This window comes from Empidonax traillii, unplaced genomic scaffold (genome assembly GCF_003031625.1).
Source record: "Empidonax traillii isolate 1590-97213 ecotype Southwest subspecies unplaced genomic scaffold, ASM303162v1 scaffold1380:size119256, whole genome shotgun sequence".
Taxonomy (NCBI): domain Eukaryota; kingdom Metazoa; phylum Chordata; class Aves; order Passeriformes; family Tyrannidae; genus Empidonax; species Empidonax traillii.
Genome location: NW_020956573.1, coordinates 1 through 15,433, shown reverse-complemented (window position 1 = coordinate 15,433; position 15,433 = coordinate 1). Strand labels below are relative to the sequence as shown.

The 15,433-nt window shown below is 49.4% G+C and overlaps 1 protein-coding gene across 1 annotated transcript in view; it reads right to left on the bottom strand.

Moving 5' to 3' along the window:
- The window catches only part of UBASH3B (ubiquitin associated and SH3 domain containing B), a 53,701-nt gene extending 38,599 nt beyond the window's left edge, over positions 1–15,102 (bottom strand). Inside the window, exon 1 of the mRNA XM_027906963.1 lies at positions 14,890–15,102. Coding sequence (XP_027762764.1) covers positions 14,890–15,041 — 152 coding nt within the window. The 5' untranslated portion in view covers positions 15,042–15,102. The remainder of the gene's footprint in view (positions 1–14,889) is intronic.
- Positions 15,103–15,433: the final 331 nt, after the last annotated feature.

Genomic DNA, 15,433 nt, shown 5'->3' with positions numbered 1-15,433 from the left:
TATCATCACTCTTCAGGTTCTTTTCCAAACCAACAGGCTTCTGCTGCTGATTCTGATGGTTTGGTTTGTACTGCAGAGAAGGGAAAAAAAAAAATAAAGGGGAAAACAAACCACATTTCAACTGTCCATGCCCTGAACACTTCAATGCATGTGTTGTAGGAACATATGCTTGTGTACATGCATATAAATGTCTGCATAAGCCTGCCTATATATAGCAAATAGGTACATGCTGTGTCTTTTTACAGCCCTGAGCAACCTCAGGGATTTTCAGCTGTGTTTGAATAGATTCCCAAGCCCCTCAGGGTGTTTTGGGTGAGCTGGAGAGTCGCAGAAGGGCTGCAGAGATGGAAGGAGCCCTTTTCCTTTTCCCTTTCCCAGGTTCAGAAACACACAGGAGACAAACTGCAGGGAGGAAACCCCAGTACCAGTGTTTGGGTGGAGGAAGGGACCTCCACCATCTCCTAGATCCTCTCTGCTTGTGTTGTGGCTTGTAAAGATTGTGGGGACACGTAAAAGAAGTGCTCCACAAGACTATGTGACTTACAAAAAGTCAGGGCAGTTTTAAAACTTGCACAGTCCAGGGGGGAGAATTATTATTTCTCTCCTTTGAATGCATCATCAAGAGTGGGGGAGAGGGAGGCATAAAAATCCTGTATTTCAACATTTCTTTTCACCTAAGGTGGGCCTGCAGAAATCACCTGTCACCAGAGCGTGTTTCTGTAACCAGAGCTACACCCAGAAATAGCCACTGTTGGCAGATTTACAGCTCCACATTTCTGACCTTTGTTTCCTGCCCAGAGCAAGAACAGTTGTGTCTGAAATGCTCCTGGGAGAGGGAAGGGATGGAGTGGGAGCCATCAGTCCACCCCAATCACTGACATGGGGTGTAAACAAACGTTTAGGGCTTTCTTAAACAGGAACCTTAAAAGTCTTTCTTTGCATGTCTTAATAGACCCCATTCAGTCACCAGCAGAGAAGATTCACTGTCACCAGTTATTGCAAACATTTCTCTTCTCAGCCTGGTCTCCTGACCAGCTGAAGCCATTCCAACCTTGCTGGCCAGGCTAATCACATTTCCTGCCTGGAGTGGGCTTAAGAGTTGACTTGGATATCACCAGCACACCAGTGAGGGAGGGAAATCAATGCTTACAAAGGCTGCTGAATCCAAGGGAATGATTCCTCTTCAAGCCAGCGTGCTCTGAATGAGGCTGGACAAAGGAAAGCTTCGACAGCCATCGATTTCTGAGGCGAAGGAGCTGCGTCCTTTGCTGGGCTTGAAAACGAGTTGTTTAAAAGTAGAGGCAAAAAAAAAAAAAAAATCCATGCTGGCTGGGGGAAGGTGATGGGGGCTGTGCACAGGTTGTGATGGTGAGAGGCAGGCAGGCTCTGGGCTCTAATGAAGAGAATTGAGAGGGGCTGTGCTGGAGATACAGAAGTGCTCTACTGTGAGAAACGAACTGATAATGAGAATGAAGAACTTCCTCTGATTATTGCTTCTCATTTCCTATAATGCAATCTGCATCTCTAAAGAAGGCCCTTGTGTTAGATGTTAGGTCCCCTTGCCTCCTCTGCCTGATTAGAAGCGGCAGTATTGAAAAAGAAAGGTTAAACTGAACCAGGCAGAATACAAGCCTGTTTTTCTTCTGAATTGCATGCAGTGTAACACCACAGGTATGAGTGGAGCCATTTCAGACAGGCAGCAAAATCTGGCAGGCAGGAAAGTGCAGAACTTGGCTGTGGCAGCAGCCAAGACAATGCTGAGAGAATCGTTGAGACCGAACAGGAGGTGATGGAACTGTGTGTTTAGATGCTTAAATTCTCCTAAAAATCTAGTCCCCAAATCACCACTGAAAATAACTCCCAAATTCAGATATCTCCTCTCAGGTTTTATATCCAAATTGGACTGGTGCTTTGGGTGAATGACTCAGTTTGCCACGAGCAGGTGCAGATTTTGGATGCTCCCCTTTCAGCTGTGCAAGGACTTTCAGAAACGGTGCTGAGCTGCATTTGGATGTGTGAGCCCTCACACACGTCTGCTCTTACATGGTTAAACCCCCCCAAAACTGACAGCCAGGCTTGAAAACAGAAGCTCAATCCTTGTGCACTTGCAGCTTCCCCTCTCTGCGAGGCGGGGATGGTGATAACACGTTATCTCCCTGCTGATGGCCAAGAAATTTCTCTGCCTTCCTCACACCACAGTGGGAGGCAGAGCAGTCACAGCTGTTACAGGGCAATGCCTGTCCTTGAAACCCTCTTCCAAGCAGGAGCTGAGGGACATGGGGGCAGCGGGCACAGCAAGGAGCAGAGCCAAAGGGGTGGAATTGCCCGTTTCAGAGCAAACAGGATGCAGAGACACGAGAGGAAAAACCCTCCTCGACGAACAGCCGAGAGGAAACGAAATTAGAGACACCGAATCCAGATAACCAAATCGAGCAGCTCTAATGCGGGGTGGCAGTTAGGCAATGGCAAGAACAACAGCACAGGGCTATCAGCAGGCTCCACCCTGCACCACAGCAGCGAAAACCAAAACTGTTCCAAGGCCGTGCGTTCGCCCGCCTGAGCAATCGCAGCTTAAACCAAAGGAACAACCGATGTGTTTGAACTTGAGCAGCACCTTTGGATCCCTTGCCAGGCTGGCACTGAAAACTCCTCCTGGTTTCCTCCTCGGAGGTGGGAGAGCCTGTGGAAACCTGTGTGGTTCCTCGGAGTGCGCTGTTCAAAGGATGACGTTCCCCCTGCTCGACGTGCTGCTGCAGAGCTCAGTCCTGCCTCAAAACTTCAGAAGCCACAGGGATGTTGTACCTTAAATACTCTTTTCAGGAGTGGAAACAACTCCCAAGCCTTTCTGGGATGCTGCTGATATTACTCCTGATTGTTTTCCCACCGGCAACAGTTACAAGAAAGCCCCAGTTTTCAGGAGTTTTTCACTCCAACCAAAAACTCCTCTTGGCTTTGACTCATACCTTGAAGCAAAGGGACAATTACCTAATCACAACATTCAATCCCATTTGCATAATATCACCTAAATTGTTCAACTGCTTCAGATACTTTTGTGATTAGAAAGATGCCCCACAAACAAACTTCCTGCCTGTTCCTGACACTCAAAACAGGGGTTGAAAGGAAGGGGAAGATAAAGCAGCATGGAAAAAAGGTTTTCTTCCTTACCAGACTTACACTCAACCTAAGAAACCACGAAATTTCACGTCTCTTACTGAAGTGAAAGTCACATCAAAGGTCCTGGAAGACTTGGGGATGTGCTGCAGCAAAACTGAGATAATATTTGGTAGGTGGAAGGTTGAGCTGGATGCCTGGAACAGGAACTAACTGCCACCTAAGAGCACGTTTTTGGGTTATTTATGGCCTGATGGCAAATCTAAATGACTGAGCTCCAAACCCAGTGCTGCAAGAGACTGTCTCTGTGTCCTCAGGCTCACTGGGAGCTGCTTAATTTGCAGAGACACTGAGCATCAGTTGGGCCAAGGTTCTCCAAAGTGGCTGCTGACTTTGGGGGATTCTGGACTTCCAAAAAGGGCTTGGTTTCCACACACTGCAAGGCCCTTGGGTTTCACAGTTTCTTTCAGTGAATAAACCCGAAATCCAGCCATACAACTTTCTCCCATGTTATATTTTTGAGATCGGGGTTAAGATTTTCACACATTCAGATATTACTGGTTTTTAGTAAAAATTATGAAGGAGAGGAGAGTAAGAAGTTAGGAAGTTGCTTTTGGCCTTTATACCACCTTGAATAACTGAATATTTGGGTTGAGGGGTTTTTTGGCTTCTAGTGATCCAAGGGGGAATTATGCCCTTTTTGTGGTCCATACACAACTCCTGTGCCCCATCACTACCAGAGCTTGCACCTTTAACATATTTATCCCCCAAAATATCTGTGAGACAGGGAGTTACTGTATTCCTGGAGCCAAAAGAAAGCAGCACCTTGCCCTGGAAGCTCTTTGTGGCTCAAGGAACCTATTTCCAAATGTAATTCTGCTAACTTTGGGGATGACACATCCTGAAAGACCTATTCACATTTTCCCTCCTGTTGTCACATTTTCTCTGGGCAGCCTTGGCTCTACCCTTCCAAAGCTGACTTTGCAGCAGATGGGCCTATCTGAACACCAAGAGCCAGCACAGAAATCAGCAGCTGGTCACCAGAGAACCCCCAGGAGGAGGTGGAAGGGATCACAGCAGGCTGCTCAGCACCCTGGGTCAGGCTTCTTCATGCACTTCCAGAGGAGCTAAAGGCTGTGCCAATGACTGCTGGCAAACGCTGGTAGGGACATGGGAATCCAACAGAACTCCAGGCACGCTGTGCACTCCTGACATGCCGTTCTCCCCTTTGGAATTCCCAAGGGCTCAAAGTGCTTTGATCTCCAGGAGAATCAGCAGCTCAGGGGCAGGAAGTGGAGGAAGCTGGGAAGATAAATTGACCCCCAAAGTCAGGGTCTTCCTAGGGAGTTAAATCCTCTCTCTGAGATAGCATCTGATGGGCTTTTTTTGGGAGGTTGGATGATGAAATTCAGCGTCCTTATAAAGGCTGATCTTCCCATGCAAGTAGAAAACATTACCTTAGGGAGAAAAGAGGAAATACCACAGGGAAGTGGGTCATTATCTCCCCCCCCACAAGCTGAACTCTTCTTACCCAGTCAAAGTGAGACTTCAAATCCCCCCATCCAGTTGGTTTCAGGTTGGTGTGAGGGGTTTTAGTCATGCAAGTCACCCCACACAGGGCACCTCTCGGCAGAGGCTGAGAAGGGATGGTTAAACAGGCTGGACAATGGATTCTCCTGGAGCAGTGAACCTGGAATTGCTGTGCTGCTGAAGGGAAGCAGCATCAGCTGCCCTGACCCATCACAGCACAGCCCCCTGTGCAGCACTCGGGTCTCTGCGGAGCCATCCTGACTCATCCTCTGCCCAGCCTTGGCTGACGTGTCTCAGACCCAACTAATCAGGGTATCCAGGGACCAAAATGCACCCCAGCTGCCTGGGAAAACATGATTACGTGCCCCAGCTCCAGGCACAGAGCTGGAGTCACTATTTATAAAATCCTCTGCGGCCCCAACATATAAATGTGCTGCGAACAAGCGAGAAACACCTGAGGTTTATATTTTTCTCCCACAGGCTTTGGTACTGAGTCTTATTTATGCACAGGCTCTGAATGGTATAAACCTTCTCATTTCTCTAAAGAAAGCTTTTTTTTTTTGGTTATTTCTGGGTAAGATGCTCAAAGCTGGTGTGCATTAGCATCACTCCAAGAGAGTAAATGGTGCTGGGCTGATTTACACTGCTGGAAGGCTTTGCCCCTCAGAGCATGAATGCATTTATGATGCAGCCATATAGTGACTGTAAAGGGAATATAAATGTGTTTTCTGAGGTGCAGCTGTAAGCTACATTTACTCCAAGGCTCGTTTCTGTTGCCCATGGACAGCGTGAAGATGAACCAGATCCAATTCTTGGTTAGGCTGAGATTTCTTTGAATGGAGCCTGGGAGAACTGACTGCAACTCATCCACGGCTCATACACAGTGATTTGACACTTACTGGGCCTTGGCAGCTCCTCTCAGAAAGAAATATTGATTGGGAAGAGAAAATTCGATATAATTGTAGAACAAGGGAGCAGGACATCACTGACACCACTTAGAGCCTGCAGTTCTGGAGAGCCCTTTGTCTCAAGTGGATGGCAAATGTTAATTAAGGTGCCCTCTCTCTGGCATCAAGTGACTTGATGCATTGTCTCGTGGTAAATTTTTCTGTCTGTAAAACGAGAGTGATAGTTATTTGGAAGTGGCTGTTCCTGCCAGTGCCATTCTCATGCAGCTGTGAATTCTCCCCATCAATCTAACTCAGCTGTAACTATGGGTAACACAGGGAGCGAGGGATTTTGCAGGCAGTGCTGGGATCAGAGTGTGCAAGCAGGAGATGATCCTGTCTGGCCTCTCCCCATCCTCCTCTCCAGACAAATTTGCTTTTTCTGCCTCCTGGAGCGGGGAGGGCGTTTGCCTTTTCTCTTTGCACGGCACAGCAGGACTGTGGGACAACCCAAATCAAGCTTCTGCTCGCTGGGGAAAAATGGTATCAGTGTTCCAGGTCAGCACAAACTCAGGGCTTCAAATTTGCATCATGAAACTGCTTCAGTTGCTCTTGACAAAATGGGGAACAGCTCAGAAGAAAAACAGCCCCCACCTTGTCCATGGCAGGTGTTTCCAGGGCCATTTGACTTGGTAGAAATGTTTGGAACATCCTGCTCTCAGCCATTCCAGCACGTGCTCAAGGGCTTTGCTGAATCAGAGCATTAATGGGATTTGTGTGTCGTGTGAGAACTTGCTGTATTTTTCGTTAAGCAGAGGAGAAAGAAAATAGCCAATTTAAAAATCAGGAGATGAAGAATCTGTCCGAAACACACCCTCCCCTACACTGGCAGTTGTGTCACAGTCAGCAGCCTGGAGTGATTAATTCTGCACTATCATGAAAGGGGGACAAATGGCACTTGCCTTATGTTTGACAATAGCAGAGGGGAGTGTGATGGGTGTCAGTGAAATACAGTGAAAAACCTCTTTCTATGTCGGGCTATTTATCAGAGTTCCCAATTTTTGGGTTTGCCTCTGCATTTCTGGCACACAAGGCAGACATCCCACGGTTGGCTCAGCCACATATATAACCTTCCTCCAGCATCTCCACGCTGATCTCCTGCTGGCAGGGACTGGCCTGGCAAGGTGCTGGCAGTGACAGGAGAATTCAGCCTGGAGGACATGAATCTGGTGCCCAGGGAAAGCAAAGCCATCAAAAACATCTCCTCTCACTCATTCCATGTTCCAGTTCATGACTGTTTGCTTTCTCTTCAGATTCTACACCACTGGTGGGTGACAGGAACCACTCAGGGTGCTGCCACATCTGCTCTCCGTGCCCATCTTTATTCTTTTGGGAATCTGGGGGGAAAAATGGGAAGGTTGAGCCTTCCCAGGGGAAAGGAGGAGCAGTGGCTCTGCTCCCTGACTGCGTGAGGTTGGTGTCTCAGCTGTGTACCAGGAGCTGTGGGCATTCAGGAGTACCTGAAACAGCACCTTTTGCTTCTGGGACTCGCCAGAGCTTCAGGAGAAGTATCAGGAAGAGTGGATTTGAAGGGACAGCACCTTGTGAACACAGGCAGGAGGTACAAGGTGTCTAAAACTCCATTTATGAAGGTTGTCAGCTGCTTTGTTACGGTGACTTCATCAAGTCCCTCAACCCACTCTACTATTTCTTGCTGTTTTTTATTTATTTCCCCCCCACCACCACTTTTTGCTGCCCCCTGGACTCAGTCCTTGTGCAGAGCACGGAATATGGTGGGGACAGAATAATGCCAAGCAAAGCCCTGGCCTCTCCTTTTTGGGTCTGTTTATAGAGGGGCTGAGTAAGACACAGACTCGGCACTGCACCCCATTGTACAGCACAAAGCCTGCAGAGAGTCTTGGTGATGGCATCCAAAACCCTGTCAGCTGCTAAACTACAGCTCTTTTGATGACTCTGCTTGTTGAGGATAATTAGACTGGTGCAGCACAGACACACACACGGATGTCTCTATTCTTCCTGCAGTTGCAGAGCACATGCTGTGAATCCACGATGAGCTCTGGTGAAAACCCAGGGCAACGTTTCCAAGCGGGAGCAAGATTTGGGAGGCCGGGATTTGCTTTCACAGGTGACTCAAAACCACGAGGGGCCAGCAGGGTTATTAGCACTTGATGTCTAAAAGCACTAAATTTTTAGGGTTTTTTTCCCCCCAAACTTTCACTCACAATCTTTCAAAGGATGGAATTCCCCCCCTGACTTGTGTCAGGGTAGTTATCCAGGAGGTCCTGGGGACTGGCAGCATCCTTTGAGCACGGGCTCCACAGCAAAGTGGGGGCAATAATTTAGGGATAAACGCCCTTTATAAGGGGCATTGTGCAGAATTCTGCAGGAACAGGCTGACCTGCTGCCACTGCCACCAAGCCTCCAAGGAGGGGGAAGGATAATCAGCATTTAATGCAAACAAGGCTCCATTCAAAGAGCCTGGATATCTGAAATCATGAGTTTCTCTAGTGAGTTCTTTGTCTTGAGAATCTCATCAGTAAATTTAAACTGGCTCCTGACAGTGGTATCAGGCCTGTGAGGAGAGAGAAAAAGGGACAGAAAAGATAACACTGGTATCTGTATCGCTGGAGCCTGATATGAAGCCTGAGAAGGAATTGCATGCTGAGGATCAAGTCATGAACTGCCTGGGGTTTTGACACAGAAGGCACAGGGTAATTTTTCAGGCCCTGTCAGTGACTTGTGAGGCCTGGGTTGCACTCTCTGAAGTTCCTCTCCTTCCCAGTGCAGAGAGTGGGATCAAGTTCAGGACCTTGGCTCCGAGACAACAAACTCATCACGGAGACAGAAGCACAAGCAAATGTTTTCTTGTCACCATGTAATTTTAATACCAAAACAAACCAAGTACTCAGGGACTGGGAAACTTTCTGACATCTCCTACAGCGTTTGCCAGAGTTGGAGAGCCCTGAAAACCACACCCCAGCCATCCAGGGATTGCTGGCTTCGGGCTGAATTGCCACTGAACTGGGGGTTCTCTGCACGTGGTGATGCCACTCAGACATTTACATCTGAGATCCCACTGAAGCACGGTGTGTGCAGGCACTAGGAAGGTGTTGGGGTGTGTTTTCCTCCCTGAACACACCCAGCTTGTTCTCTGGGCAGCCAGCACTCATCCAGCAAGTACTGCAGTGACCTTGGCTGTCTGGGGAGCAATCTTTGTGCAGGGAGCCTCTGTCCTTGAACTGTTTGTGGCAGAAGCATTTTCTTTGCCCAGACCAGACCTGAATATCTGATTGTTCCACTTCCCCCAGCCATCAGATATGATTAATGGCAGTTGTGTCCAGTATCCTGAGTCACTGAGGTAACACAGGGCACTGCTGCTGCCATTATCATTTCAGAGGGTGATCTTATCACAGGAATGGCTTCTCCTGCCTCTGATAAGGAATGTCCCTCCATCTGAAAATTCTGTACAATGCCATGGAAACAGTTGTTCCATTTAGACCAGACATCTGAGTCTTGTCATTAAGCTGTTGGACTGAAACTCTACAGATTTGGGAAGAATATCAAGTATCAGATTTAGGTAGGTGCCAGTATCAGCCTAACTATAGATCTGATGTATATATTTAAGCTTCTCTGTGCTTCAGTTTCCAGACTACACAGTGGAAACAAAGAGCCCTTTATGGTTTATCACTTTAGATCTTTAAAGTAAGGATGGAGATCCCCCCACCCCCAAACACAGTGGAGCCACTGGCACGGAGCAGCCTGAATCCTGCAGGAATCATCTCCCGGTCCCAGCAGCAGAAATTTGCAATAAAGCCAATGAAAAAAAAAAAAATTATAAATCCATGTGCCTGTTTGCTCCAGCCTTTCTCCAGTGCACCTTCCTGGCAGCTGCTGATTCCATCGCACTCCCCGTGTCCCACTGCTCCGTGCAGACCTGCTGGATCCCTTCCAGCACAGATGTACAGAACTGCTCTGAGGCCTCAGTGCTGAGCCCAGGAATTGCAAGAGTGAACTGGAGCAGTTAATTGTTCAAACTATTGCTCAAGTTACGATCTCATCTGTTAAACCCCTGGTGTGGGCCGAGCTTAAATGTCAGAGCCTAAACAGGCACGTGGAGAGGGAGGGTCATGTAGGGAAAGGGAGGAGGGGGGGGGTCTTGTCCAAGCACTTCCAGCAACTTCTTCCTCTTTCACTATCTGTAAACAGGTCACAGACTCTCCCTGTGAAGCTCCTGATCACAAATGTACACAGGGCTGGTGGTTGTTACTGGAAGTATTTTGCTTGGGTGGTTTCTCTGCCACACAATCCACGGCTCTATCCGAGCCCAAAGCTCCCTGTCCTGAGTGATGAGCACACACAGAGCATTAGGGAAATCTTCTCCCTAATGCAGCACCTGGATTTTCTATTCAGCAGCTGAAGATTTCCTCCAGTGCTGTTAAAACTTGGAAAACCCCCTTTCAATGGAGCCTTCCAAGCTGTTGCTTCTGGAAATGTTTCTGTGTATCAACTTCTTCCCGTGGGGTGGGGTTTCCCTCCACACCTGGGCCAACACAAGTCCCTACAACTCATGAAAACCCTTCTAAAGCCTGGGCTCAGGTGGGGCTTGGGGCAAGCCCATGTTTTGGGCTGGTTCTTTGTAGTAGGATGAGTTTCAGCCAAGAGCATCTGCAGAAAACTGACACCCTGAAGGCAAGGCCGGGAAGGAAGAGAAACCTCTTCAAAATGGGAAGATTATCTGCCACACTTCTTTTTCCACGCTGGATCTTCCCAAATCCAGCTCTCCCAAACCCATGAGGAAGGAGGGACTTCTTCCAGCCTTGCCATGTTGCTAAGTCTGTTACTAGGCAAAACATGTTTTAGGAGAAGATTTTACTGTTTGTAAACTGGATCTGAGCTGCGTTTCTTTGACAATAACGAAACCCTTAATGCTCCTAAATTCTCACAGCCACAGGGAAAGCAAATCCAAATCAGACTGGGGCCAGGGGAGTGGACACAGAGTTAAACTCAGATAGTCTTTTGTGGGAGGGAAGAAGGAGGAAATGTGCAGCACACAGGGAAGTGATGAAGCTGATTCACTGTAAATTGTCCAATATTCCTGTCTATCCCATTTTTATTGGGGGGGGGGATGTTTGCAGTTATGTTCAGATCCACCCAGAGACACGGCATTACACATTAAACCAATATTATCCACCTGTCTGTAGGAGATGGTTCCCCTTTTCCAGGCTGAGATGACGGGAAGAAGCATCCATTTATTTTTGGGAAGCTTTGGCACCTGTGTTTTCCTTTACTCTTATCACAGAGAGCACAGTGCCTGGAAAAGCACAATACCTCTAATTGAAGTGTTCTGGTTATGGACATTGATTTACCCAGCTTGAGTAATGACAGGGGCCAGGGAATTATCTTCATTTTCTTAGGCCTGGATCTCTTCTGAAACAACATGTCGGGGCTGTGGCTTGAATTCAGAGTTGTATGAAACTGCAGGCAGTAACATTTTAAAATGTTATATATTTATATATTCCTGCACATATGTGCACCCAGAATTCAAAAAAAGAAAGCAGGATTTTTAAAAAAATTTTTTTTTTTTTTGTCTCATGCTAGAATTTTAACTTTCTGATTTTGGAGGATGTTTTGGAGGAGTTCAAAGTCTGTCATGAAACTTTTAAAACTGTGGATCGCTGAACGTGCAGACTCTGGAGGTACATTGATTTCTGCACCGTGCAGGCCAGACAAGTTTCAATAATTTAAATTTGGTCAAAGGTCTTCTTCCATCCTGAAAGAAACTGCAGTCCATCACTAAATTTTCCTATTTTTAGCATTTTACAGACACAGGTTATAGATTTTTTTTTTTTAATTGCTTGTACCTACATAATAGTTTTTAAGTGGCCAGGATCTGGGTAAAACGCTTGTCTTGGTGCCCAAATTGCAAAGTGGGAATTGTAACATCACCTTTGCCTTCCTTCCTTGTTTGAATCAGAAGCTCCTCGGGGTAGAGAAAGCCTCCTCCTGTGTGACCAGACAGTAGGTAATTAGCAGTGGGCTAATTGCAAAAGCAAGAACTAATGAGGGTGTGCTGGCAGAGCCAGACAAAACAGAACTGCAGCTGAGGGGAGCATTTCAAAGGGGTGACACCCTGCAGTGGTTTGAGCAGCTGCCACGCACAGGTAAAGGCATCCCAGGGTGGTTTGGGCATCTCTGTGTGATCTGGAGTGGCTCAGATGAATGGGAGCTGTTGCTGGGAAGAGGGAAGGCAGGCAGACCTGTGCCAGCAAGGATTTAGAGGTGAATGGGTATTGTCCTCTGGTGGACCCTTTATCCCCACAACCCTCATTCAGGAGGGGAACAAAAAGGGGCTTATTTAATAACACCTTGATCTGAACACCAGATCCTGACAGCCTCTCTTGGTTCCAGCCTGGCTCACACATTTTCTGCCCTTAACTGAGCCAGTCTGTGCTAAATTAGTCTGGACTAACCATCCTAGTAACCATATTTAGCCTTTCACCTTTGATTATTTCATCATACACTGGGTGGAAGTGGCTTGCCCGAAGGAACACAGAACCAGGGAAATAAAAGGAACATGAGACTCCTCAGCTCCTGTCAGCAGTGCAAGCCCAGGATCATCCTGGCCATCTGAGCTTTGAAAATGGAGGCATGGAGAAATATTATCAAATAATGAAACAGTATCAGTTGGAAGAGGCAAAAGCTGGGGGGGTGAGACACATGGAAGTTGCTGGAGCTGAATTAGAAGCTGAAAGTGCTCCCCAGGATCTCAGTAACGGCTCAAAGTACCCAAAAACTGTGATCTCCAGCTAACTCCTGTGTCTCTGATCATGTCTCCAGGGGTCCCCTCTGCCCCCTGCCCCAATCATTCCCCCCCAGCTCTACCAAAAAGCCAGGAGGCCGCTGATGCCAACAGAGATGGCATTTTGTGACATGCCTGACAGACTTGTCTGACAACTTGGAGCTTTGTTTTGCACAAGCCACCCAAACAGATGGTCACCACTTTTAAGTACCAGCCTGGCTTGTGTTTGTAGGCAGGATCTACAAGCACAGAACTGAAATTTCACTGAATTCCCTGTTTCCTGCTCTAACTGTGGCTTTGGGGTAGAAAACAGAGGTGGGAGAGGTTGGGGGGGGGGAACTCAAAAGGTCTTTAAGGGTACTTCTCAATGCCATATTTGAGAGTGAGGTGCTGGTTTTACCTCCTTGCCATCTCTGTCATTCACATGTAATATTCTGTGAGTTAAAAAGCATTTTCTGGGAAGCAATGACCTTTAGGGAATGTCCTGTGGCCACACAGTCCTGCCCCTCAGGCTTCCAAACCTGTGCTGTTCCTTGGTGGCACTGCTGAGATGTCTGATTTCCATTTTGCTTCCTGTCTGAATTTTAATGATGAATTATTTGTAGCATTTCCAGCAGGCTGGAACAGGGGCACTAATTGCTACTTCAGATGGGGAAAGTGGTCCCTCTCCCAGCAGAGAGCTGAGCTGTCAAGCAGGGTTATGTCACATTATCCCGAATTTAGGATCATGACAGCCTCACCCATCTGGCTGGTTAGATTTGCAATGAATAGTTTTTGCAGTTAGGAATATTTTACCCCTTTCTCTGGCTTGCTCCCTGTGTTTAACCTTCTCTGGCTTGTCTGACGAGGCTCTGGGTGCATTTTTATCAAATGTCAGTGGTTTTCTTGGGCAAGAACATGACCCATAGACACAGTTCCTCAGTGAGGTAAGAGCAGGGCTGCCTGTCAGCCTTGATGGCACTGTTGTGCAGGTAATAACCAGTTTCATTCATAGTATCAAGCTGCTTTTTTTTTTTTTTTCCTCTAGCTACTCTGAAAGATGCACATCTGTTTTTCCAACCGAGCAGAGCATGAAGTCACCAGCCTCCTCTGATCTGCATTTGCATTCCCTGTATAGAAATGCTGTGTGCTGATCTCAACAGACAGCTATAGATCACTGACAGCCCTGAGGAATGCAAGGAGGACTGTGGAAAACACAAGATTTCCTGCATGTGCTGGTGGATCCACGAACCCACAGATGACATATGTCCTTAAACTGCATCTGTCTGCCTCTATATTTGTAAAAAAACCTGCCCAAAGACAGGCTGCCAAACCACTGAGTTCTGACTGGTACAAACGGGACAACTTAAGGAGATCGAGGAACCATCCCGATCCCCCCCCCGGTTTCATTTGCATCCTAAAGCGCCGGGTCCCACTTCAGGAGTCGCTCTGTTTCATCATTAAGTTACCATTACGTGGCTGCCTAATTAATTAAAAGCACAGGCACACGCAGGGAGATGACACCAGGGCAGAAACCACTTCGGGCTTCGCACGGAAATCTTCTTGCATTGCTCCGTCCCTTTTTGGGTGACTTGTACAGGGATTAAAGAAAATCTCCAGGCTACATGACCGAGCTCAAGCACTCGCCCCAGGGACTCGTTATTTTCATGGCGCGGGAGCGACGGGCTCTTATTTCAGTTTAGGGGTGCAAAAGCTGCCTCCGTGGCCATCCCCAACTTCCCGGGGTGCTGGGACAGAACCTTGGACGGCACCTGCCTCTCCCTCCCCGGCACCTCGGAGCATCCAGAGCATCATCCCTCGGGTCCTACGGCATCCCCGGGCCGCTCCGGGAGCGCATCCCCCTGCTGCGGGATAGCTTCCCTGCACTCCCGGGAGAGTATTCCCTGCTGCCCTGGCCTCTCCCAGAAGGCATCCCAAGGCTGCTCCGAGAGCGTATTCCCTCTCTGCCCAGCACAGCATCCCCTCTCTGCCTCGGCCGGCCCGGCAGCGCATCCCGCCGGCTCCGGGAGCGCATCCCTCCGCTGGCGGGAGAGCATTCCCGCTGCCCTGACCGTTCCGAGAAGGCATCTCCGGGTCGCTCCGGGAGCCTATCCCCTTCGCAGCCGACTGAGCATCCCTGCGCTGCCGGGAGAGCATCACTGTTGCCGGGAGAGCATCCCCAGCGCTCGGGAGAGCATCCCGCGCTGCCGGGAGAGCATCCCCAGCGCTCAGGAGAGCATTCCCAGCGCTCGGGAGAGCATCCCTCGCTGCCCCGGCCGCTCGCGGACCGCATCTCCCCGCTCCGGCAGTGCATCCCCCCTCTCCGGGAGCGCATCCCCCCTCTCCGGGAGCGCATCCCCCGTGCTCCGGCAGAGCATCCCCCCTCTCCGGGAGCGCATCCCGCCGCTCCGGGACCTCATCCCCGCCTCCCGGCTGGATCCCCGGATCCCTGGCGCTCCCTCCCGCCGGTCCCGAGCAGCTCCCCCCGCTTCTCTCCGCCGTCAAGCGAACAGGCTGGGGGAGGAAATTTGAGGGAGGGAAGGGGCCGCTCAGCCGACTTACGCCCGTGCTTTCGGGAAGCCCATGGAGAGCAGGATCTCGAGCGAGGAGCCGTGTTTGATGGTCCCGGCGCGGTGCTGGCGGTTCCGCCGGGGGATGACTTTGCTGTAGAGCTCGTCTCTGGCAGCCATGGCGAGCGGGGCGGGCTGGGCCATCAGCGCGCAGCCATCGCGGGCCGCGCAGGGCCATCCATGCACACGCCGCGGGAGCGCTGCCTGCCCCGGCCCCGCGCGGCGCGACCCGCCCACCCCGCGCAGCCCCCGCGGAGCCTCCGCGGCGCTGCCACCGCCTCCGGGTGGGGGAGAGGGAGGGAGGGAGGGGAGGGGAGGGGAGGAAGAGAGGGTGGGGGTGGCCACGGGGACGTGGGAGGGGAGGATGGGGGGGAGCCCACCAGGGATCCGGGGGTGAGACACGAGGGGAGGGGAGGGGGGGACAATGCAGGAGAAATGAAGGTTCCTTTAAAAAAACCCCAAAAAGGAAAGAAAACAAAAAACCCCACCCACAAAAGCACGTGCACGCACGATTATTTCAATTTCTTTCTTTCTTT